Here is a 26,319-nt window from a genome sequence, read left to right on the forward strand (position 1 = left end):
TACTGATTGTGGATGATCAGAGTGAATGGTGGTGCTGGCTCGAAGGGCTGAATGGCCTATTCCTGCACCTATTGTCTATTGAAAAAGGTATCTGGTTATCCATTCGATCTCTTATCATGTTATACACCTCTGTCAAATATGGGTTCACGTTAGCTCATCTGCATCCATTCTGGATTGGAAACCCAATCTATCACCACTGCATTGGAAGTGTCCTTGATTGGTACAATGTTTCTCCTTAAGGAAATTAATAAGGATATTTTCAGCTAAACACTTCTGGCATAGAACAATTTCTGTAGACAATGTGTACCGTTTACTGGAAAACAAATCAAGCCGCTCTGAGACTAAGCACAAGGGGTTGACACTGAATGACACACTCCAAAGTAACGAATTTCTAAGTCGGAGAAAGTACGTATTAAGAAACCAGCAAAGAAGAAGAATCTTGTAATGGATTAAAAAATACTAATTAAACTAAAACCAGCGATATAAAGAAATAAGCGGTAGCGTTAGCGACCTTAGCGTATTTAAGCGGTCAACAAAACAAATTCCCTCTGACTTACTCCCTGGCTCTAACCAGACTAAACTGACCTTACACAAAGTGTGAGTACGTAACTATACTCATTTGCTTCTACCACGCCCCGACCCACGTGACAAATTACCCATAATAAACGCTCAACACATAATACAATGCAGACAGACAGAAAATAGATAGATGATTCCGACACAACGGTCTCGCTGCAACTTGGCAGCGGATCCCTATGTTGCTCAGACACTATAAAGTCGACTCTTCAAAAAAAAATGTGATAAACAGCATTGTTTTGTCTTTTAAAAAAAACACAGGTCCCTTCCAATTGATTTTGTGACCTTGGTGTTTAATCAGAGCAGGCAGGATTTCTTAACACCATTAATTATAAAAAAAACAGCAGTTTAGTAGTTTAAAGGTAGATGTCTAGGGTTGTTCAGCACAAGATATTCTGAGGCTCTAGGAAGAGACATTAATCTTCTAGGTGAGGGAAGAGATAATTTAATCACAGTTATGAACAGAGAACATGTTTTAAGCAAACTCTCAAGTTCCTTAACTATATTTTTATTATTGAGCTGACCTTTAATTTCTGGATGTTTATTTTGTAGAATGTACTAAAATTAATGGCAATGTATGACTCTGCTGGTTCCTTGAATGGTTCTATTTAATGGTGTTTGGGCATTTGTCCAACAACTCTGTGTGATGATATGATGTGCCAATAATGCGTATTTTCATAAGTAGACTGAACATCCTATGGAATGTGAAACATATACCCTCATACATGCCACAGGCAGGAGAGAATACTGTAAGTCACAATTATTGACTAGTTACACTGTATAGCATGTCAGAGATCTAAAGGGACTTTCATCACCTTATCCTGGTTTCATTCTAAATATTTGAAAATACCTTGCTATCAGACCGAGAACAGTAAATTGCAATATTCAGACTTACTTACACTCTAGATACAATTATACACAGAGGCAAAGACACATAGAGAATTACGTTAGAAGAGAAACATTATCTCACAACTCATGTGGAGACCTATTAAGTATGGTAATGGTAGAACAATGAGACCTAATTTTCAAAGTAAATTCAAAGTCAACTTAAATTTAATATCAAAGTACATATGGTGGTTGTCTCTCGGGGTCCGAGGAAGACTAAACGTTGTGTAGTCATCTGTGGATATGCATGTGGCTTCGGAGGCCAAAGGCCGAAACACACATGTGGTTGCAGGTTGGACATGGAATGGCTGTTGTTAGAACAGGTGCATACACAGCTTTGTGGCGTCGGTCTCGTGCTGCTACAAGGCGCTGATTTCAGTCATCCTCAAAGTCAGATGCAGCTTTCTGGTCAGGGCGCACCACGCAGCCCTGACGGCTGCGGACTCCTCAAGTTGTCGAGGCTGGAGGTCTGCCCATTTGATGTACGATTTCAGATTGTCTTTGAATCTTTTTTTTGGGGCGGCCCTGATTGTGACTGCCATACTCAAGCTCACTGTAGAGCAGCTGCCTGGGGATTGTTGTTTCACCCATGTAGATTACATGACCAGTCCAGCGTAGCTGGGCCTGGAGGATCCTTGCCTCAATGCTTGTGCTGTTGGCTCTGTCAAGGACTTCCTGGTTGGTGATTCGGTCCTGCCATCGAATCCTCATGATCAACCGCAGAGAGCGCATGTGAAACTGCTCCAGCTGTTTGATGTGCCTGCGGTACAGGGTCCAGGTTTCGCAGCCGTACAGGAGAGAGGTGAGGACCACAGCCTTGTACACCTTGAGCTTGGTTGAAAGCTGAATGTCCTTGTGCTCCAGAACTTTGACACGGAGTTTCCCAAGTGCCTGGCTGGCTTTCTGGGTCCTTGCTATGATCTCTTTGTCAAGAGATCCATCACTGGAGATGGTGCTTCCTAGATACTTGAAGCTCTCCACATTCTTCAGGATAGTGCCATCGATGGTGATGCATGGCTGAGGAGGGTGACTGTTTGATGCAGGTTGTAGGAGAACTTCTGTCTTACCAAGGCTGATTGTTAGGCCAAACAGCTTTGAGGCTGCGGAGAACTTGTCGACAATCGTCTGCAGGTGGTTCTCCTGGTGGGCCATGAGGGCACAGTCATCAGCAAACAGGGCTTTAGTGATGAGCTTCCTCAACGTTTTGGTCTTTGCAGCAAGGCGCCTCAGGTCAAACATCGATCCGTCTAGGTGATATCTTATGTAAATACCCAGGTCTAGGTCCTTAACAGCATGGTTCAGCACTTGGGTGAAAAAGAGGTTGAAGAGCACTTGTGCTAGAATGCACCCTTGCTTTACGCCATTTGAGATGTTGAAAGTCTCAGATGGGGAACCATCTGAGAACACTTCTTCTGTCATGTCTTCGTGGAGCAGGCGAATGAGTGTAGTGAATTTCTGCAGGCAGCCTAGCTTTCTAAGGATGATCCACAGCGCGTTTCTGTTGACCATGTCAAACACCTTCGTCAGATCAATGAAGACAGAGTATAATGTATGTTCTGTTCTAGGCACTTTTCCCTGTATCTGTCTCACTGCAAAGATCATGTCGACAGTGCTGTGTTCAGGATGAAAGCTGCATTGCGACTCGGGAAAGTTCTCTTCTGACACTGTTGGAATCAGTCTGTTGAGGATGATGCGGGCGAGGATTTTTCCAGCGGTAGAAAGTAGTGAGATGCCTCTGTAGTTCCCGCAGTCGGTCCTTGAACCTTTATTTTTGTAGAGGGTGATTATTGTTGCATCTCTGAGGTCAGGGGGCATCTCCTTCTTCCCAAATGCTAGTCAGGGTGCTATGGAAAGCCTTGCTGAGTGCCTTGTACAGTTCAGCAGGTATTCCATCCTTGCCGGGCGCCTTGCCACTGCCCATCTGCATGATAGCCGCCTTGACTTCATCTATCGAGGAAGGATCATCTAGTTCCTCGTGAATAGGCTGTTGGGGGATTTGGTCCAGAGCAGATTGGTCGACCGATGAAGGGCGGTTCAGGAGCTGTCTGAAATGCTCTTTCCATCTGTGTTGGATGCTCTCTTTGTCCTTTATGTACATGTCACCGTATACTACCCTGAGAATCATTTTCTTGTAGGCATTCACAGTAAATACTAAGAAACACAATAGAATCAATGAAAAACTGCACAGAAGCTGAGCAAACAACCAATGTGCCAAAGGCAACAAGTTGTGCAAATACGAACAACAAACAAAAACAAAATATGCCTGCCTTTTTGTCGGCTACGTGGAACAGTCTATGTTCCAAGCCTACACTGGTGTCACTCCCCAGCTTTTCCTATGCTTCATTGACAATTGCATTGCTGCTGTTTCCTGTACTCATTGACTTCATCAACTTCGTCTCCAACTTCCACCCTGCCCTCAAATTTCTGACACTTTCCTTCCCTTTCTCAATCTCTCTGTCTCTATCTTTGAAGACAGCTTATCTACTGATGTCTATTATAAACCCACTGACTCTGCCAAGTTGGAGTGAAACCATTGTGTTGGACAATACCTCTTCCCACCCTGTTACTTGTAAAAATGCCATTTCCTTCTCTCAATTCCTCCGTCTCCACTGCATCTGCTCTCAGGATGAGGCTTTCCATTCTAGAACTAATAAGATGTCCTCCTCTTTCAAAGAAAGGGGCTTTCCTTCCTCCACCATCAATGTTGCCCTCAACTGTGTTTTGCGCACATCGGCCCTCACCCCGCCCTCACCCCGTCCTCCCGCCACCCCACCAGGGTTAGGGTTCCTCTCGTCCTCAGCTACCACCCGATTTGCCTCTGCGTCCAGCATATAATTCTCTGTAACTTCTGCCATCTCCAACGGGATCTCACCACCAAGCATATTTCTCCCCCCCCCCACCCACCCCACTTTTTGCTTTCTGCAGGGATCGCTCGCTTGTTCATTTGTCCCTCCCAACTAATCTCCTTCCTGGCACTCATCCTTGCAAGCAGAACAAGTGCTACACCTGCCCCTATACCTCCTCCCTCACTACCATTCAGGGCCCTAACAGTCCTTCCAGGTGAGGCGACACCTGTGAGTCTGTTGGGGTCACCTACTGTATCTGGTGCTCCCAGTATGGCCTCCTCGATCTCAGTGAGACCGGACGTAGATTGGGAGACTGCTTCGCCAAGCACCTACGCTCTGTCCACCAGAAAAAGCAGGATCTCCCAGTGGCCACACATTTTAATTCCACTTCCCATTCCTGTTCCAACATGTCCATCCATGGCCCGCTATGCTGTAGCAATGAGGCCACAATCAGATTGGAGGAGCAACACCTTATATCCTGCTTGGGTAGCCTCCAATCTGATGGCATAAACATTGATTTCTCGAGCTGCTGGTAACACACCCCTACCTTCCCCCCCCATCCCACTTTTCTTCAACCCCCATTTCCGTTTCCCTCTCTCACCTTATCTCCTTACCTGCCATCACCTGCCTCTGGTGCTGCTCCCCCTTTTCTTTCTTCCATGGCCTTCTGTCCTCTCCTATCAGACTCCCCCTTCTCCAGCCCTGTATCTCTTTCACCAATCAATTTCCCAGCTCTTTACTTCACCCCTCCCCTTCCTGGTTTCACCCGTCACCTTGTGTTTCTCTCCCCTCCCCCCACCCTCGAACTCTAATTCCTCATCTTTTTTTCTCCAGTCCTGATTGAGGGTCTCTACCCGAAACGTCGACAGTACTCTTTTCCATAGATGCTGCCTGGCCTGCTGAGTTCCTCCAGCAGAGTGTGTGTGTGTGTTGCTTGGATTTCCAGCATCTGCAGATTTTCTCTTGTTTATAATAAATAAATGTTAAGAATGTGAGTTGTAGAGTTTTTGAAGGTGAGTCAATAGGTGGTGGAATCAATTCAATTTTGGGGTAACTCTGGTTCAGGAGCCTGACAGTTGAGGAATAATAACTGTTCCTGAACCTGGTGGTGTAGGACCTAAGGCTTCTGTACCTCCTTCCTAATATAGCCCTCCATACTTAACCCAAGCAGGATTCTGCAGCGGGTCCTGAAGAAGGGTCTCGTCCCGAAACATCAACTGCTAATTCCTCTCCTTAGATGCTGCCAGACCTCCTGAGTTCCTCCAGCATTTTGACTGTGCTGCTCTGTACTAGTAATTTTTACATTTCTTTTTACAGAGAGTAACCTCTACAACTTTGTCCTTGCTATTGAATAAATAGAGGAATAAGCATTGTTCCATTCTGCTGTGAATTCAGACACATCTGCTGTTATTTCACATAATCTGCTTCATATGAAATCACAATCATCTCTCAGTGGTTAAGTTATAGACATTCCTTCTGAATATTTAGGGAAACAGCTAAGAATGTCATACAACACCCATTGTCTGTGGTAAACAGAGTGGATTCATATAGACTAGTCTGGTATATCCTTTAGATATGGAAGGTTACAGGGTGATATTACTGCTGTGTTTATGAAAACTAAAATATTTAATAGAAGAGGTAGAGACAGGTGGTGGTTAATTCAACGAAACGGGAGTGTGGGCTGAAAATTAAGGTGAAAGTCATCCAGAGTAGATGTCAGGAAGTATTCCTTCACCAAAGAGTATTGGTAATGTATACAGCTGTGATACTAAAGATTCTGCAGATGCTGCAAATCCAAGGCAAAACACAAAATGCTGGAGGAATTCCCTGAGACAGTCCAACAGTTTCTTCCCCTCCATAGATGGGACCTGACCTATTGAGCTCCTTCGGCACTTGTTCTGTTGCTCTGCGTACATCCCCGAGTCTGTGCTGTTGATGGACAGATCCCCATTAGAAAATTATAGAGTTGCCTACTTGATGTTCCTCTGAAAAGGTCGTGGAGTAGGTCCCTTTCATTTCCCAACCCTTCTTGTTGACTGAGCAAACTTGTAAAATGTCCATTCACAAACCAGAGACAATCTGCGTGAGCTGGGTGGTGCGGATACCCGATGATGGATGCTGCTTTCTTTCGACAGTGCTTCATGTTGATGTGCTCAATAGTGGGGAGGGCTTTCAGTGCTGAACCCTGAGGCAGCTTAGGCTGGATAGGGTTTGAATGCCGCACTGGTTATGACCTTTTATTGATGAATTTGATTCACCTTTGGTGTGAGCTCAAGGTTCTGAACTGAATCTGTGGGCAAGTCAATTTTGTAATTTTCCAATATCCTATTCTTCGAGTCATCTGGGATGGAAGTTGATTGAGGTGCCCAGCCTTTCGTCAGTAATGACAAAAGACAGAAAATACAGTAAATAGGTTTTTCCTCTAAAATAGAGGAAAAACAGGTACTGTTTGTATGAGCTTTACCAGGAAAAGCATCTACTGTCTATCCCTGGATAATGAACACCCAATTTAAGGACAGCTCTACATATGAACAAGCACTCATGATATTATTAAATTCAAAAGCCTGACAAACACACATTGCCATGAGTAACAGAACTATTTTCCTCTCTTTCTCCTCTTTAAATAATTGTTTCTTTTCAGTCTTATGGAAAGTCTCTTTGGAACTGGAATTGAAATGGGTTTATTATTGTCTCACGTACTGAGATACAGTGAAAAGCTTGCCTTCTATACTGTTCGTACAGATTGGATCACTCCGCAGTGCATTGAGGTAAAAGAAGCTAAAATGAGAACCCCGATTGCTGATCGCTGGTGCTAGAAAAAGGTTTGCTAACCACTACACTACTGATTCCCTAACTAAAAATCTTTCGACCCCAGTGTTAGATAGTCAATGCTTGGGCATTCACAAATCTCTGGGTGAGAGAATTCCAAAACTTCACCACTTCTTTCTGAAGAAATGAGTCTTCATCGCAGTCACCTGGTTCTGATCTCTCCAACCAGTGAAAGCAACCCCTCAAAGCCCCTCCGAGTACCTTATTTATTTAATTTTAAAAATTCAGATATAAACAAAGGAGGGTTGCTTGGGATGAATCAGCAGGGAGTTAAAGTAATGAGTTTTATTTTCTGTCTGGGAGCTGCCTGTCCTATCAGTACAAGGTGTCATGTCTGGAGTCTATTAATGTGATGCACTGCTGTCTGTTAAGCTGCAATCATTTAGCTCTGCCTTCTAATGACTTCTGTGCAGGACCATGTAAAACATGAAAGAAAATTGGTCTGTGGTGACTTTACAGTGTAGCTGCCTGCTGAGACGGTAGCGGCAATATTCGTAACAGAAGACTGGCCACGCCACCATGGATCAGGTACAGACAGGGAGCCACATGTGCACATGCCGAGCGGAAATACAGCACACCACCTGGTGTGCAGGACTCCAAGGGCTTTTACAAATGAATGAACAGCTCACCAGGCAGCCCCAATTAATTGAAACAGCATTGGTACAGATAGTCAGCAGATCATAGCAGTTGTTCATTGAACTTCTGCAACACTTTATTCGAAACAGGTAGTCCCTTGTGTCTGTGCATTCCCAATAACAATACCAATCCCCCACTTCCCCACCCTTCCAGCACTTGCAAATGACATCTGAGTACTGCTTAAGTGTGTGAGGTTTTGCTTCTATCACCTTTTTTCAGGCAGTGTGCGCATTTTATATATCTATCTATCTAATCTTGTCTTCCCCACTCACCTACCTTCCCCCCCTCACCTGGTCTCATCTATCACCTGTCAGTTCGTACTCCTCCTCCCTCCCCCCACCTTATTCTTGCTTCAGTCCCCTCCCTTTCCAGTCTTGATGAAGGGTCTCAGCCCAAAACGTTGACTGTTTATTCCCCTCCATAGATGTTGCCTGCGCGGCTGAGTTCCTCCAGCATTTTGTGCGTGTTATCGATCTATCTATCAATCTACTCATTTGGTGTTAAGGCCAAAAACATCATGAAGGATACCATCCATTCTGCTCATAGACTGTTTGTCCCACTCCTATCAGGAAGGAGACTATGTAGCATCCACACCTGGACCACCAGACTCTAAACCAGGGGTCCCCAACCTTTCTTATGCCATGGACCCCTACCATTAACTGAGGGGTCCGTGAACCCCAGGCTGGGAACCCCTGCTCTAAACAGTTACTTTCCCCAAAGGATGAGCAACATCTGCACCCACTAACCAACCCCCTTCATGCCCCAACCACCACTACTTTATCATTTCCTGTCAAAGTCACCTATGTACAGACACTCCTGTACCTAGTGTCACAATCAATTTATGTATCTATGTGTTTTTTTAATTATCTGTGCATTTTTGTGTTGCAACGCCCCTGGAGTAACAATTATTTCATTCTCCTTTACACTTGTGTACTGGAAATAGCATTAAACAGTCTTGAAGCCAATAGTAATTTCATGTCCTGCACTGTACTGCTGCCACAAAACAACGATGTTCACAATGTATGTTAATGGTAAATAAACCTGATTTTGATGCTGACCTCTGCATATCACTAACACTTCAATTCATGAGGTTGTGAGCTCAAATCCCATTCGTGACTTGAGAGCTGACTCCAGGCAAGTGTGCTGCCTTGTCAGCACCACTGTTTTTCAAGTGGGTTGTCAAACTGAAACCATATTTCCTTACTTATCATATTCAACCAAAGAGAACTAAGTGATTTGGCCTCTTGTCCCATTCAATCAGATCACTGGCTGATTGTTTCTCTCTGTATTGCTTTCCTGCATGAACCCCACGCGGTTCAGAGCTTCGTGTTCCTTGGAGGGAATACCACCAGAATGTTGGAGGAACTCAGCAGGTTAGGCAGCATCGCTGGAGGGGAATGAACTCTCAACATTCCAGGCCAAGACCCCTCATCAGGACTGGAAAGGAAGGGCAGCAGAAGCCAGAATGAGAAAGTGGGGGGATGAGGATGCGGTGAAGAGGGGAAGGAGTACAAGGTGATGGGGAGAAACCAGGTGAGGGGGGAAAGTGGGCGGGTGGGGAAGGGGTCCTGATGAAGGTTCTTGGCCTGAAATGTCAACTGTTTATTCATCTCCAACATAATCAAACTGCACCAATCCCAGACATTGTTTCTTCTCCCCCCTCTCATCAAGTGAAGGTACCTAAGACGAAAAGCATAAACCACCAGGCTCAAGGCAGCTTCTACCCTGCTGTTATAAGACTATTGAACAGTCCAGTTAAGGTGGACCCTTAACCTCACCGTATACCTTATGAAGGCCTTGCACTTCATCGCCTGACTGCACTGCACTTTCTCTGTAACTGTACCATTTTATTCTGCATTCTGTTATTGTTTTCCCTTGTACTACTTTGATGCACTGATGCGATGAAATGATCTGTATGGATGGCATGCAAAGCTTTTCGCCTTTCCTCAGTACACGTGACAATAATAATCAAGTTGGATTGCTGCCGTGAATATCTAGAAAGCTTTGAGAGTTGGAATGGGCTTGGTGTCTTCACTGTATCTTCAGTGGCCACTTTATTCGGTACCCAACAAAGTGGCCGCTGAACGTACGCTTGTGGTCTTCTGCTGCTGTGTCCAAGATTTGATGTGTTGTATGTTCAGTGATGCTTTTCTGCACTCTACAGTTGTAACACAGCAGTTATTTCAGTTACTGTCAGCTTCCTGACTGCTTGAACCAGTCTGGCCATTCTCCTCTGACCCCTCTCATTAACAAGGCTCTTTCACTCACAGAATTGGATGTTTTTTCTGCTTTTGAACCATCCTCTGTAAACTTTGGACACTTGTGTGTGATGATCCCAGAAGATCAGCAGTGTCTGAGATACTCAAGCCACCCTGTCTGGCACCAACAATCATTCCACAGTCAAGATCACTTAGATCACCTTTCTTCCCCATTCTGGTGTTTCTGAACAACAACTGACCCTCCTGACCATGTCTGCATGCTTTTATGTGTTGAGTTGCTGCCACGTAATTGGGTGATTAGATATTTACATTGATCAGCAGGTTTACAGGTGTACTTAATAAAGTGGCCACTGAGTGTATTTCTGGTAGTGCTGGAACAATGTGGTCTGGTTTTAATGCTAATAAATCCTAAAACTAACGAGCAAGAGACTGGCTGAGAAGGTGTGGGCCCCAGTGAGACAGGGTTCATTCCGTGAAAAATGGTTTGAGATGTGAAATATGCAAACCTTATCCCTTTATTACGCAGGATGCTAATCCTTTAATGTGTTTTATTACAGTATGAATTCTCAAGCACGGAAGTCATACATCAGTTACGAAGAAACCTGGTTGCACAGACATGTCGAGCAAACAGTGCCAAGAGCCGCAAGCGTCGGGTTTTAACACCCAATGACCTCAAACATCTGGTGGTGGATGAGGATCACAAGCTGATCTATTGCTACGTTCCCAAGGTGGCGTGCACAAACTGGAAGAGGGTGATGATGGTGCTCACAGGCCGCGACAAGTACAGCAACCCAATGGAGATTCCGGCCAATGAGGCTCACATCCCGTCAAATCTGAAAACTCTCAATCAATACAGCATCTCAGAGATCAACCACCGGTTGAAAAACTACCTGAAGTTCATGTTTGTACGCGAGCCCTTCGAGCGGCTGGTGTCGGCCTACAGAAACAAGTTCACCAGAAGGTACAACACGTCCTTCCACAAGCGCTATGGCACCAAGATCGTCCGACGGCAGCGGAAGAATGCTACCCGGGAGGCCCTGCGCAGTGGTAACGACGTGAAGTTTGAGGAGTTTGTGGGCTACCTCATCAACCCCCACACGCAGAGGGAGGAGCCCTTCAACGAGCACTGGGAGACCGTCTACTCGCTGTGCCACCCATGTCACATCCACTACGACCTCATTGGGAAATATGAAAGCCTGCAGGAGGATGCCAACTATATTCTGCGTTTGGCCGGAGTAGACAACTTAGTCAAATTTCCTACCTACGCCAAATCCACCAGAACTACAGATGAAATGACAGCTCAGTTCTTCCAGAACATTAGCTCAGCCTTCCAAACTCAGTTGTTTGGCCTCTACAAGTTAGATTTTATAATGTTCAATTACTCTGTGCCAAGCTACCTGAAGTTGGTGTGAGAATATCCACCCAGTTTATTTAAAATTTTATTTGTTATTATAATGGCATAAAAAAAACAGATTTTCTTCTTGTAAATGTAATGAAGATTTGCTAATTTGCTGCGAGCAGCAAGAAGCGGAATTTATTTAAGTAACTTTGTAAAAAAGGATCTCTTTCTCTCTCTCTCCTGTTTCACATTTGCCATATCCTTTAAAAATGTATAATTCAGCACAGATAAGATGGGCCAAAGGGTCTGTTTCTGTGCTATAGCACTCTACGACTTTCTCTCTCTCTCTCCCACTCCCGCCCCCTCTCTCCCCCTCCCTCTCTCCCATCTTCTCTCTTTCTTTCTCTCTCTCTCCCTCTCTCTTTCTTTCTCTAGGCAGAATTAGCCATCTAGTTTCAAGAAGTGCTTTGCTGTGCTGATTTGCAGCCTCTGACTCATTTGTGTAAGATAAGAGGCTCTGTGATTCCTGTTGGAGGTGTTTTGCCTGCAAAGGATTCCCCAAACTCAAGGTTTAGTGAGGAACGCTGTTAATATCTCACCCTTAATGTGTGCAAATACTCTCTGGGGGACAAGACTGTAACAAATGGCTTGTGAACTGCAAGGGATCTTGTTTCACATTTGCCGTATCCTTTAAAAATCAGCATTTCAGCAATTAGTTTCAAGTGTTTTTGGTGATTTTAAACCGCAATTACGGTCAATTTTTCTTTTAAGAAAGCTAACATAAAGCTTCTGTCATCTGATGCCAGGTCTCAGATTAATAACAGATTGGTTTTTGAGTTACTTACAGCTCCTTAAATTCCCCTTGTGCACACACAAAAATTCCTCGAGATGGCTTTGTCGTTCTTTCAGTGACTTCATTTGCCCACAAAGCATGTGAGAGAACCTCCCCCAAGAGGGCTCGTCCTTCCTTTGTGGCTGCAGGCCACATCTAACAGCATTTACTGGATAATCTGCTCTCCTAGTCCTGTCTAACCTATGGGTCTTGCTGTAGGGTCTTGCCTAGATGGACAAGGGAGGAATGAGAGTGTGTTATAATAAAACAAAACTGCAGATGCTGGAAATCTGAAATAAATCTGTAAATGCTGGAAACTCCTATATCAGGCAGGTCATTGAAAGAGAAACTGAATGCTTTGGCTGGGAAGGCTCTTTGACTATTTATTAGATACACCTGCACACCTGTCGTTAATGCAAATATCTATTCGGCGATTCATGTGGTAGTAACTCAACACATAAAAGAATGCAGCCATAGCCAAGAACTTCAGTTGTTCAGACCAAGCATCAGATTGAGAAAAAAAGACATATGATATTAGTGACTTTAACTATGGAATGATTGTTGGTGCAAGATGGGTTGGTTTCAGTATCTCAGAGACTGCGGATCTCCTGGGATTTTCATGCACAGCGGCCTCTAGAGTTTACAGAGCGAGAAACAAAAAAACATCCAGTGGGCTGCAGCTCTGTGGGCAAAAATGCCTTGTTAATGAGAGAGGCCAGAGGAGAATGGCCAGACTGTTCCAAGCTGACAGGAAGGCGACAGTAACTTAAATAATCACACATATCAACAGTGGTGTGCAGAAGAGCATCTCTGAATGCTCAACATATCGAAACTTGAAGTGGATGGGCTACAGCAGCAGAAGACCACAGACATACACTCAGTGGCTACTTTATTAAGTACAGGAGGTAACTCATAAAACAGCAACAGAGTGTAATTCTCTCCTCCATCCCACCGCCCCACCGGATGCTGCCTCATCAGTGTGTTTTCAGTATTTTCTGTTTCCTTTATGAAAGAACAAGGTTACTGTTGTTCTCACTAAATCCACACAAAGTATCTCAACCCTGTGAATTTTTCAAAGTTATGAGAAGTCAAAGTACATTTATTGTATGAGATTCATCTTCTTGCAGGCAGCCACACAATAGAATCCATGAAAACCCCACATGATGAAAGACCGACGAACATTCAATGTGTGAAAGAAGAAAAGATCATGCAAACAATGAAAAAAATAAGCAGATAATACACAGAAGATGAACTGCAGAGTTGCCAAAGGTGAGCCTGCAGCCACGGAGCCAGCTCAGCACTCAGGCAAGTGTAACTGGTCCAGAACCCAAGAGCCGCACCACCAATCATCCAATGTCCAATCCCTGGTACATTGTTCAATTCAACTGCTGTTTGAACTCAACTGTTGAGATGTATTTTAAAATTAAAGTGATCTTTTTAAGCTGTGAAGCACAACTTTCAAAAATGACTCTGAGAACTAGATACTCCCAGGAGACTAATGGTCATAGAGATATATCCATATCTTTAAACTAGACTCGATGACTCTATATCCAAACAGTTTAAAATCCCAAGGTACGCAGCTGGGCGAAGAATAGATGTTCATTATTGAGTCATAATATTGACATGTTTCTTTTATTCTTGGGATATCTCAGGAAAGGCCAGTGTTTATTGCCCATCCCTTACTGCCTTTAAGAAGTGGGGAGAATTCTCCTGCATGTCTGCCATCTAAACACTGCTTCCACGGTGCTTTTAGATAAAGTGTTCCAGGATTTTGACCCTACCTTGAAAGTGCTCAGGAAGGAATGGGCGGATGCAGCTTCAAGAGGGCAGCCGATGTGATGTTCTGCTTGCAATTGGATTGCCGTTGACTCCACTCTCAGTATGGAAGCTCGCGAAATAGGGACTCTAGACTCCGGCACCAGTATTTCCATAATGATCTCCCTCAAGGACCTCAGCATGGCTTTGGTGGATACTCCGGGTTTCTTTGCTGAACTCTTCATTGAGATGCAAGGGAAACCCAGAGTGATGACTCTGGGCTCGGATACATGAACTACAGCAGAGTGCAGCTCTCCCTAAGTGAATAGCACACACTGAAAAGAAAATGACAGATAGCAAAACACATTTCAAGCTGGTCATTCCCCTCCCATCAAAGATTGACCCAGCTGGGTGGAATTTCTGGTGACTCCCACTGCCTTGCCATTGGGAATGTGCTGGACAAGGGTCTTCATGCCTCGGTTTGGTGTTTCTCCTGATCTATAACCAGAGGAGGGGAGAATTACCTACCCTCACCACAGCCCCCACATCTGCGCACACACCGATATCCAGACCCACTGACAGAAATTCCGGATGGTTTTGGCATCCGTGAGACATCCACAAAGTCATTGAAGATTTATGATACAGAAGGGAGCCGTGTGGTCCATCCTGTATGTGGTGGTTGAGAAAGAGCTGCATTGTCCCAGCCAGTCTTCCATCTCATGGTCTGTAGCCCTGCAGGTCATGGCTCTCCAAGTGCTAACCCAAGAGCTGTGGAGGGTTTCTGCCTTGATCTTCTCTTCAGGCAGTGAACTCCAGACCCCACCACTCTCTGGGTGAGAATATTTTTCCTCAAAAACCCTCTAACCCTTGTCCAGTCACTTTACATTGAGCAGCTTCTCATTGCATCTGTCTAGATTAGTAGATTAGCAAGGTTAATTCAATGCACAAACTGTAAAATCCAATTAAAACAATGTGAAAATGTTTTACTTTTGTCTATATTCCTATTGTATTAATCATTCAAACTCTACATCTTAGTTCACATTTCATTCCTTTAATTAATTTGAGAACATATTTAAAGTACTTTGTTAAATATTTGTTCGATAGGATAGTTTTTGCAAACAGTTTAATTAAATGGACCATTGTTACTTAAAATGATGTTAATATCTGATGGGTTATTTATGTTCTGAAGAGGTTTGGAGCAGTGTCTATTTCAATGGCAGCCACTATTTATTTCTTGTTTGTGTGCAGAAATGAGAATGTGTAAATTTGAAGAATCGGTACTGGGCTCCAGCTATTTATTTTTGCAGGTGAGGTTTGATTCCATTTCTCTCATTGCTTCATCACTCATCAGTTCCATCAGTCCATCAGACACAGGATAAAAGTGAGGCCATTTGGCCCATAAAATCTGCTTCGCCAATCCATCATGGCTGATTTATTATCCCTCTCAACCCAATTCTCCTACCTTCTCCCAGTTGTCTTTGATGCCCTGATCAATTGAAAATCTATCAACCTCCGCTTTAAATATACCCAGTAACTTGGCCTCCACAGCCATCTGTGGCAACAGATTCCAAGATTTACCACCCTCTGTCTAAAGAAATTCCTCCTAATCTCCATTCTAAGGGAAAGTCCTTTTATTTGAAACTATACCTCTGGTCCTAGATTCTCCTATTATTGGAAGTATCCTCTTCGTGTCCATTCTGCGTAGGCCTTTCAATATTTGGTAGGCTTCAATGAGATTTCCTCCCCCCCCCCCCATTCTTCTAAACTCTCGCAAATACAGGCTCAGAGCCACACACGTCATGTGTCAACCATTCGAATCCTGGGATCATTCTCAGGAACCTCCTCTGGACGCTCTCCAATGCGAGCACATCCTTCCTTAGATATGGGGACCAAAGCTGCTTGCAGTTTTCCAACTGCAGTCTAACTATCCAGTTATGCCCGTGTGACTAACTAACCCATACGTTTTTGGATTACGGAGGGAAACTGGAGCACCAGGGGGAAATGCAGTTGTGGGGAAACATACAAACTCTTTACAGACTTTGGCAGAATTGAACCCAGATCGCTGCCCCTCTGAAAGCATTATGCTAACTGCTGTACCACCATAAACACAAAATACTCTGCAGACGCTGGGGTCAAGGCAACACTCACAACACATTGGAGGAACTCAGCAGGTCAAGCAGCATCTGTGGAAACGATCAGTCAACATTTCGGTCCTGATGAAGGGTTCCGGCCCGAAACGTTGACCGATCGTTTCCCCGGATGCTACCCGACCTGCTGAGTTCCTCCAGCATATTGTGAGTGTTGCTACACTGCCATGCTGCCTGAAAATAAAGTCTCAGCATTACATTTTTACTTTTGTATTCTCATTTTCTCAAAATGACTGCTAGCATTATATTTGCCTTCCTTATGACTGACTCAATCTGCAAGTTAATCTTTAGTGAATCCTGCACTAGGGCTCCCAAGACCCTTTGTATCTCTGATTTCTGATTCTGCTCCCCACTTAGAAAATCTTCTATGGCTTTATTCCTTCTCCCAAAGTGTATGCCATGCAGTTCCCTCCACTGTATTCTATCTGCCATCTCTTTGTCCATTCTTCCAATCTGTCTAAGTCCTCCTTCAGATTCCCTGCTTCCTCAACACAACCTGCCCTTCCACCGACCTTTGCAGTAGCTGAAAACCAGGCCACAAAGCCATCAATTCCATCAACCCTGTCTATCCTGCCTGTTATTTCTTCAGCAAATTCCAACAGATCTGCCAGGCAAGATATCCCCTGAAGGAAACCATGCTGACCTTGACTTACTTTATCATGTGCCTCCAAGTACACCGAATCCTCATCCTTAAAAACAGACTCTACATTTTCCCAACTAGTGAAGTCAGGCTAACTGGCCTGTAATTTCCTTTCTTCTGCCTCCCTTTCTACCTAAAGGGTGGAATGACATTTGCAATTTTTCTGTCTTCCAAAATCATTCCAGGATCTAGTGATCCTTGAAAGATGCCTCCACAATCTCTTCAGCTACCTCTTTCAGAACCCCGGGGTGTAGTCCATCTGGTTCCAGTGATTTATCTACCTTCAGAACGTTCAGATTCCCAAGTATCATCTCTTCATTAAGAGTGACTACACTTCTTCCTCCTGACATGCTTGAATTTCTGTCAGGCTACTGGTGTCTTTCACAGTGAAAACTGAAACAAAATACTTATTCTGTTTGTCTACCATTTTTCCCCCATTACTACCTCTCCATTGTCATTTTCCTACACTCCATTGCCCATTCTTTTACTCTTCATATATCTGAAATAACTTCTGCTATTCCCTTTTATATTATAGGCTAACTTACCTTCATATTTCATCTTCCCTGCCCCCCCATAGCTTTTTTAGTTGTCTTCTGCTTTTAAAAGTTTTCCAGTCCTCTAACTTCCCACTAATTTTTGCTATATTGTATGCTCTCTTGTGCTTTTATGCTGTCTTTGACTTCCCTTGTCAGCCATAGGTGCCTCACCCTCTCTTTAGAATACTACTTCTTCTTTGGGATGTATCTATCCTGCGCCTTCCAAGTTGCTTCCAGGAACTCAAGCCATTGCTATTCTTTCATCATCCTGCTAGTATCCCCTTCCAGTCAATATCGGCCAGCTGCTCTCTTCCATGCCTGCACAGTTATTTTTACTCCATTATAATGCCAATGTATGTGATTTTAGCTTATCCCTCTCAAATTGCAGGGCGAATTCTGTCAAATTATGATCTAGGCCTCCTAAGGGTTCCTTTGCCTTAAGTCCCCTAATAAAATCTGGTTCATTACACAATACTGAATCCAATATAGGCTTTCCCATAATGGGATCAACCACAAGCTGCTCTTAAAAACCCATCTTTTAGGCATTCTACAAATTCTTCCTCTTTGGATCTAGCACCAGTCCTATTTCCCAAATCTACCTGCATTTTGAAATCCCCTTGACCATCATAACATTGTCCTTTTTACATGCCTTTCCTATCTCCTACTGTAATTTGTGTCCCACATCCTGGCTGCTGTTCAAAGGCCTGTGTATAATTCCCATCAGGAACATTTTGCCCTTGCAGTTTCATAACTCTACCCACAAGGATTCTACATCATCTATGTCACTACTGTGATTTCATTTTTTACCAACAAAGCTGTGCCCACCTGCCTGTCCTCTCAATGTGATGTGAAGCTCCCATCTGTGACCTTCTTCCAGCCGTGAGTCTGTGACGCCCATGTCATCCCCTAACTTGTCTTCCTAATTTCCAATTTCTCAGTATCTTGAAGCTTACTGTGATATATGTAAAAATAAATATGGACCAGGACTTCCTTTGCGCTTATGCTGAAATACTATGTGAATGAAGTTGGAGCCACATCAAACAATGACTTACACCACTCTTAAAAAAAGAAGAGGATTTCCCTGATTTCAGGTAACTTAAGAGATCTTGTGACGTTATTCTCTTTGAAGAGAATGCTATTTTCGTACATGCATCCACTGAAAAGTTACAAGAACAAGTAATTTAATATCTTTCATTAAATTTTGTACACTGTAAATGACTTACTCCATTTTGTTCCCTGTCTATCTAGCTAGATGTTATCTCCTGGGTACTACCCTGTTACTGATTGCCAGTAATTGTGACATGTTTGTTTAGTCATGCCACCTTTTTTAAGAATTTCACTTGAGCCTAATTAATTATTTTTCTAAGTAACTTTCATTAAAATGCGGGATGAAAACAATTGGTTTGTGTGATCATTCGAAAGAGGGTTAACCGCTAAATGAAAATGAGTACTTTGTAGCCACTGGGATAAAGGTGCCAAATTGGCAGGGAGTTCACTCTTGTTACAGTACTGTGCACCAGTGTTAGGCACCCTAGTGTTTTATATGGTTTCAGATGATGTGGCCTCCACAGAACCCTGATCTCTCCCGAGGCTATCTGAGATTATCTGGAGAAAGAGAGTAAGCGAGAGAGCCAAAGTCTGCAGAACTATGGCAAGTTCTCCAAGATGCTTGGAACAACCTACTAAATGATCTTGTTATAAAACTGCACAGCAGTGTACCTAAGAGAATTGATGCTGTTTTAAAGACAAAGGATGGTCACACCAAATATTGATCTGATTTAGTTTTTTTACTGTTGACTGTCTTTATAGCAACTTTTTGATATTCATGTGTCTTAAGACTTTTGCACAGTACTGTATGTTGTTTCAAGTTCTCTTCTGGAGACTTAAGCGGATAATCTAACCATGGAAAGCATACGAAGCAGCCCTTCAGACTTACTGTTCTTCTGAATGCCCTCTCAGTTAGAGTTTTGAAGAACAGATATCCTGCCTATTGATCTTATATTTATAGGCATCTGCTAGTCTCGTGAGACCATGGATTTGCGCCTTGGAAGGTTTCCAGGGCGCAGGGTTGGGCAAGGTTGTATGGAAGACCGGCAGTTGCCCATGCTGCAAGTCTTCCCCCTCCACGCCACCGATGTCGTCCAAGGGAAGGGCATTAGGGCCAATACAGCTTGGTACCAGTGTTGTCGCAGAGCACTATGTGGTTTATTGATAATTATTTGGTCAATAATCACCAAATTCCCATGGACACCTCCTTAAAGACACACTTCTGCTTCTGGGAACTTACTCTAGGTAGGAGATCTAACAGATACACACAGTGGCCATTTTATTAGGTAAACCTGCTTATTAATGCAAATATCTAATCAGCCAATCATGTGGCAGCAACTCACTGCATAAAAGCATGCAGACATGGTCAAGAGGTTCAATTGTTCAGACTAAAGAGAATGGGGAAGAAATGTGGATTGATTGTTGGTGCTAGATGGGGTGGTTTGATATGGGATTTTCATGCACAATACTCTAGAGTTTACACAGAATGGTGCAAAAAATGACATCCAGTGAGCAGCTGTTCTGTGAGCAAAAGAATGCCTTGTTAATGAGAGAGGACAGAGGAGAAAGGCCAGACGGGTTCAAGCTGACAGTAACACAAATAACCATGCGTTACAACAGTGGTTTGCAAAAGAGCATCTCTGAACGCACAACATGTCGAACCTGAAGTGGACGGGCTGCAGCAGCAGCAGGAGACCACAGGCATACACTCATTGGCCACTTTATTTGGTATGGGAAGTTCCTATTAAAGTGGCCACTGAGTGTATTCAACGACGGTCAGCACATCACCCAGACAAAATGCAAGGTGCTCAATAACTTGCTTCTCTTTCTCTCCAGCAGTAACAGACAATGTAAAAACTTAAAAGATAAGAGCAGGAGTTGGCTATCTGGCCCATCGAACCTGCTCCACCATTCAATAAGATCATGGCTGATCTGGTCATGGACTCAGCTCCAGCTACCTGCCTTTTCCCCATAATTCTTCATTCCCCCGCTCTGCAAAAATCTGTCTAAGGAGCAATTTACAGGGATCAGCTAACCCACTGACTCACGTCTTAGGGCTGTGGAAGGGAACCGGAGCAGCCCCCCTCTCCACCTCGGGAATCCCATGTAGTCCTTAAGACTATAACACAGGGAAACGTGCAGACAACACATGAGGTCAGATTGAGCCCAGGTCACTGGAGCTCTGAGGCAGCAGCCCTAATCACTGTGTTCTCTGGTACACTGGAATTGTCACATGGCCTGAGATACAGTGAAAAGCTTGCCTTACATACTGTTCATACAGATCAGATCGTTACACAGTGCATTGAAGTAGAACAAGTTAAAACAATAACCATGCAGAATGTAGTGTACCAACTACAGAGGAAGAGCAGTGCAGGTAAATAAATAAGGTTCAAGATCATAACAAGGCAGATTGTGAGATCAAAGGTCCATCTTATCATACTAGGGAACCATTTAGTAGTTGTATAACAGCTATACCTAAGCTAGTGATAGGTACTTTCCGGCTGAAAATTTCCAAGCTCAATGCACTCTTGAAAACTGGGTGGAACTTAGGGGTGCATCCTTGCCCATAACTGAGCAATCTGCAGATGTAGCAATCCTGACATTAAAGAGCCGACAAATCAACCCTACACCAACCTCAACATTGCCTACCTTCCCACATTGGCACTGATGGTACAGATGATTTGTCAGTCCTCCATTGTTCACATCAGCTTCAATGCTCTGCACACTTCCTTTCAGTGTGTTTTTTTTAACAGTGAAAGAACCTCCCTCTGTGGAAAAACCACACAAATAATTTTGCTTTGGCTGATTATCTTGGCTATAAACGGTGAGGATCTGTAACCTTATTTCTGAAGGCTGAAAAAGATCTTCAGTTGGAATTAACTTGTGTAAAATGGATGGGTTCCATTGCATTTATGGTGTCTGTGTGTGTGTGCCAATCTCTCCCAGGAAGTGTTATTAACTACCATACATTGCATTGGACAGAATCCTTTAACTTTCTCCATGCCATTTATATAAATGTCACATTGTTGCACACAACATCAGTTGTGAGATTACCTTCTGATTGAATATGTTCATTGAATAAACCACAGATAAACTTGTCACACAGTGGTGACACAAGGGATGGCAGATGTTAGAAGCTGGAGCAACAGAATGGAAGCTGTCAACAGAAGTGGTGTACAAGGATGTTGCCAGGACTTGAGGGCCCGAGTTATAGGGAAAGGTTGAATAGGTTAGGACTTTATTTTCCCTAGACCATAGGAGAATGAAGGGAGATTTGACAAAATGATGAGGAGTTTAGATAGGGTAAATGCAAGCAGGCTCATCCTCCTGATCTTGCAAAAAATCATCAATACTTGCAGGCTTTCTCCCCTCATGTTGGGGGAAACTGGAAATAGATGTCATAGCTTAAGAGTGAAAGGTGAAATAGTTAAGAGGAACCTGAGAGGGACCTCCTTCACTCAGAGGGTGGTGAGAGTGCGGAACGAGCTGCCAATGAAAGTGGTGGATGCAAATTCGATTGCGACATTGAAGAGAAGTTTGGATAAGTACATGGATGGGAGGGGAATGGAGGACAATGGTCCAGGTGCAGATAGGTGAAACTAGACAGAAAAACAGTTTGACCAGTTGAGTGGAAGGGCCTGTTTCTGTGCTGTAGTGCTCAATGACTCTGTGATGTGTTGGGATCATTTCCCGCCACAGATGCTGTCTAAACCCCTGAGTTCCTTCTGCATCTTTGTATACTTAGCTAAGAATTTGAAATTTCATAAGTAAATTTATAATCAAAATACATATATGTCATCATATACAACCCTGAGGTTCATTTTCTTGCAGGCATACTCAATAAATCCATGATAGAATAATAACCATAATATAATCAATGAAAGACCACACCAGCTTGGACATTCAACCTGTGTACAAACACAAAAATAATAAAATAATAATAGCAATAATAAGTAAATAAGCAATAACTATTGAGAACATGAAATGAAGAGTCCTTGAAAGTGAGTCCATATGGTTGTGGGAACATTACAATGATGGCGTAAGTGAAGTTATCCCCTTTGGTTTGGGAGCCTGATGGTTGAGGGGTAATAACTGTTCCTGAACCTGGTGGTGTGAGTCCTGAGGTTCCTGTACCTTCTTCCTGATGGCAACAGCAAGAAGGGAGCATGACCTGGGTGGTTAGGGTCCCTGATGATGGATGCTACTTTCCTGCAACAACGTTTCGTGTAGATGTGCTCTATGGTGGGAATGACTGTACTCATGATGGACTGGGCCATGTCGTATACTTTTTGTAGGATTTTCTGTTCAGGAGCATTCCATACCAAGCTGTGATGCAGCCAGAAAATATATTTTCCACCACACATCTATAGAAGTTTGTGAAAGTTTTAGAAGTCATTCTGAATCTTCGCAAACTCCTAAAGAATTAGAGGTCCTGCTGCACTTTCTTCATAATTGCCCTTATGTGCTGGGCCCTGGACATGTCCTCTGAAATGATAACACTGAGGAATTTAAAACTGCTGACCCTCTCCACTGCTGATCCCCTAATGAAGACTGGTTCATGGATTTCTGATTTCCTCATCCTGAAGTCAAAAATCAGCTCCTTGGTCTTGCTGATATTGAGTAAGAGGTTGTTCTTGTGGCATCAGTCAGCCAGATTTTCAGTCTCCCTCCTGGATGCTTCTAACTTGCGTGTCCTGGATGGTGAAGGTCTTTCATGATGGACGCCATCTTCATGACAGTTCTCGTGCCCATGGTGCAGGTGAGTGAATTTACAAACCCCCGCAGCTTTTCCAACCCTGTGCAGTGGCCCCTCTGTTATGTTTTGTAACTTCAAAACATGAAATTAATTGCAATAAAAAGACAGGAGTCCGAAATGATGCAAGTCTTAGTTTGTGTTTATTCTTTAAGCGAGGCACGCATATATTACATGGTAACGTGATGACTTTTGTAATTCACGTATTTATACATATAACCCGTAATGAATTATTTAAATGAACGTGAATAGTTAATCAAACAATATATTTACATGATTACTCAAATATGCTGAAATATTAAATACACAGCACCCTCCATACCAGACAGGGAAGCAACCAGTCAGATTGCTCTCCACGGTAAATCTGTAGAAATTTGATGGTGTCTATGGTGACATATCAATTCTCCTCAAATTCCTAATGCAGTATAGCCGCTGTCATGCCTCCTCTGTAATTGCATCAATGTTGGGCACGTAATGGATCCTCAGAGAAGTTGACACCCAGGAACTTGAAACTGCTCACCCTCAGATATCCTTCCCAAACTATTTGTGTCCATCAATGAACACAGCTGTTGGGAGCCAATTGTATAAATGGATATCTGTTTAAATGTTCAATATGTACATACATGCACACAAAATACATGAAGGCAGCTTTCAAAAAATTTGAAACCCCCATATCGCATGGGAAAAGGTGAATTAATGTTATTTGTTTGGTTGTTTCAAAAGTACAAACATGTGCTCACAAGCATCAAAAGACTCCTCTGTTTCATTGAGCCATTTTTATCACAGAGGGACTTGTTTTCACTGACTAACCAGAGGAAGAGGGTTTAAAGTAACCACACAAATTAAACACAGAATGGGAGAGGAAGAGAATTTGATACTGACCACCAAAAAGGAACAGTCCATATACTTAAAAAAGAGAAATACTTACAGAGTCAATGAGAGAAACAACACGTAAACAGGCTCTTCAGCCCATTGAATCCATGACAATAACCAGATTTAGATTTCTAATTACACACATCAAAGTTGCTGGTGAACGCAGCAGGCCAGGCAGCATCTCTAGGAAGAGGTACAGTTGACGTTTCGGGCTGAGACCCTTCGTCAGGACTAACTGAAGGAAGAGCTAGTAAGGGATTTGAAAGTGGGAGGGGGAGGGGGAGATCCAAAATGATAGGAGAAGACAGGAGGGGGAGGGATAGAGCCAAGAGCTGGACAGGTGATTGGCAAAAGGGATATGAGAGGATCATGGGACAGGAGGCCTAGGGAGAAAGAAAAGGGGGAGGGGGGGAGAAAACCAGAGGATGGGCAAGGGGTATAGTCAGAGGGACAGAGGGAGAAAAAGGAGAGAGAGAGAAAAAGAATGTGTGTATATAAACAACGGATGGGGTACGAGGGGGAGGTGGCTGTACCTCTTCCTAGAGATGCTGCCTGGCCTGCTGCGTTCACCAGCAACTTTTATGTGTGTTGCTTGAAATTCCAGCATCTGCAGACTTCCTCGTGTTCAGATTTCTAATTTAATTGTCAATCAACCATACAGGAATACCCATGAATACAGCCAAACAAAACAATGTTACTCCAGGATTAAGGTGCAAAACACAATACCAACAGTCCTACATAGCACAAGGCACATATAACAGTAAAATATAATCACATAAAAAATATAGTCCAAGACCCTGAGTTCATGAATGTTGCAGCAGTCTGCAGTTAAACACAAGCTTATTTTCTGCCAAGTGAACACTGAGGAGCACAATCGTCTCCAGCTTGGATGCTGTGCCAGGCAGCCTCTGGTGGAGCGCACCAACTCCCGGGCAGCGGTAAACAGGCAACACCACGGCTTGAGGCCTGGTCTGTACCGTGACTGAGGACACACAGCTCGCGAGCGGTAACCTTTATTTATTACACATACATTAAAAAAAACAGTGAAATGTGTCCCCTACACCTCCTCCCTCACTACCACTCAAGGCACCAAATAGTCCTTCCAGGTGAGGCAAAACTTCACCTGTGAGTCTTTTGGAGTCATTTCCTGTGTCTGGTGCTCCCAGTGTGGCCAACTGCATATTGGTGAGACTCAATGTAGATTGGGAGACGGCTTCACCAAGCGCCAGAAAAAGCAGGATCTCCCAGTACCTATTTTAATTCCACTTCCTAGCTCTTTACATCACTCCTCCCCCTCTCCTGGTTTCACCTATCACCTACTACCTAGTATATCTTCCTCCCCTCTCCCCTCCACCTTCTTACTCTGACTTCTAGTCTTTTTTCTCCAGTTCTGATTAAGATCTTGGCCCAAAACATTGACTGTTTACTCTTTTTCATAGATACTGCCTGGCCTGCTGAGTTCTTCCTGCACTTTGTGTTTGTTGCTTGGATTTCCAGCATCTGCAGATTTTCTCTTGTTTGAGAAATGCGTCATTTGCGTTAACAAGCAGCACGCCCAAGGATGTGCTGGAGGAAGCCCACAATTGTAGCCCACAATATTCCGGCAGCAACATAGCATGCCCACAATGTCCATCAGAACAACACAAGCAGCTGCAGCAGCAACAAAACAAATTCCTTCCCCACCCACCCACCCACACACACAGACATGCCACCTCTGGGCCACCTCTGGGCTTCCAGCTATTTACACTCATCACAGATAAGACCAAAAGACATAGAACCAGAATTAGGCCATTCAGCCCATCAAGCCTGCTCCACTATTCCACCATGGCTGATTTATTATCCCTCTCAATCCTGTTCTCCTGCCTTCTATCCATACCTGACGAGTCAAGTATCTATCAACCTCTGCTGTAAATATACCCAGCAACTTGGCCTCCACAGTCATCCGTGGCAATGAATTCCACAGATTCACCACCCTCTCTTCTTTAGGAGGCTAAAGAAATTCCTCCTCATCTCTGTTCCAACTGGACATTTAACCAACTAGCAATTTACAGTAACCCTAAATTGATCCAGCTTTTGATTACCATAAGACCATAAGATATAGAAGCAGATGTAGGCTATTCAGCCCATTGAGTCTGCTCCACCTTTCAATCACGGGCTGATCCAATTCTTCCAGTCATCCCCACTCCCCTGCCTTCTCCCCATACCCCCCAGCTAATCAAGAACCTATTTATCTCTGCATTAAATCCACCCAATGACTTGGCCTCCACAGGTGCTCGTGGCAACAAATTCCACAGATTACCCACCCTCTGACTAAAGTAATGTCTCTGCATCTCAGTTCTAAATGGACATCCTTCAATCCTGAAGTCATGCCCTCTTGTCCTAGAATCCCCTACCATGGGAAATAAC

General features: G+C 43.7%; 1 protein-coding gene across 3 annotated transcripts in view; it reads left to right on the forward strand.

Moving 5' to 3' along the window:
* Positions 1-18,632, forward strand: part of chst11 (carbohydrate (chondroitin 4) sulfotransferase 11) — a 234,229-nt gene extending 215,597 nt beyond the window's left edge. For all 3 annotated transcript variants that reach the window (XM_072268183.1, XM_072268184.1, XM_072268185.1), the window contains exon 3: positions 10,549-18,632. In XM_072268183.1, the coding sequence (XP_072124284.1) occupies positions 10,549-11,403 (855 nt within the window). In that variant the 3' untranslated portion in view covers positions 11,404-18,632. The remainder of the gene's footprint in view (positions 1-10,548) is intronic.
* Positions 18,633-26,319: the final 7,687 nt, after the last annotated feature.

This window comes from Mobula birostris, chromosome 9 (genome assembly GCF_030028105.1).
Source record: "Mobula birostris isolate sMobBir1 chromosome 9, sMobBir1.hap1, whole genome shotgun sequence".
Taxonomy (NCBI): domain Eukaryota; kingdom Metazoa; phylum Chordata; class Chondrichthyes; order Myliobatiformes; family Myliobatidae; genus Mobula; species Mobula birostris.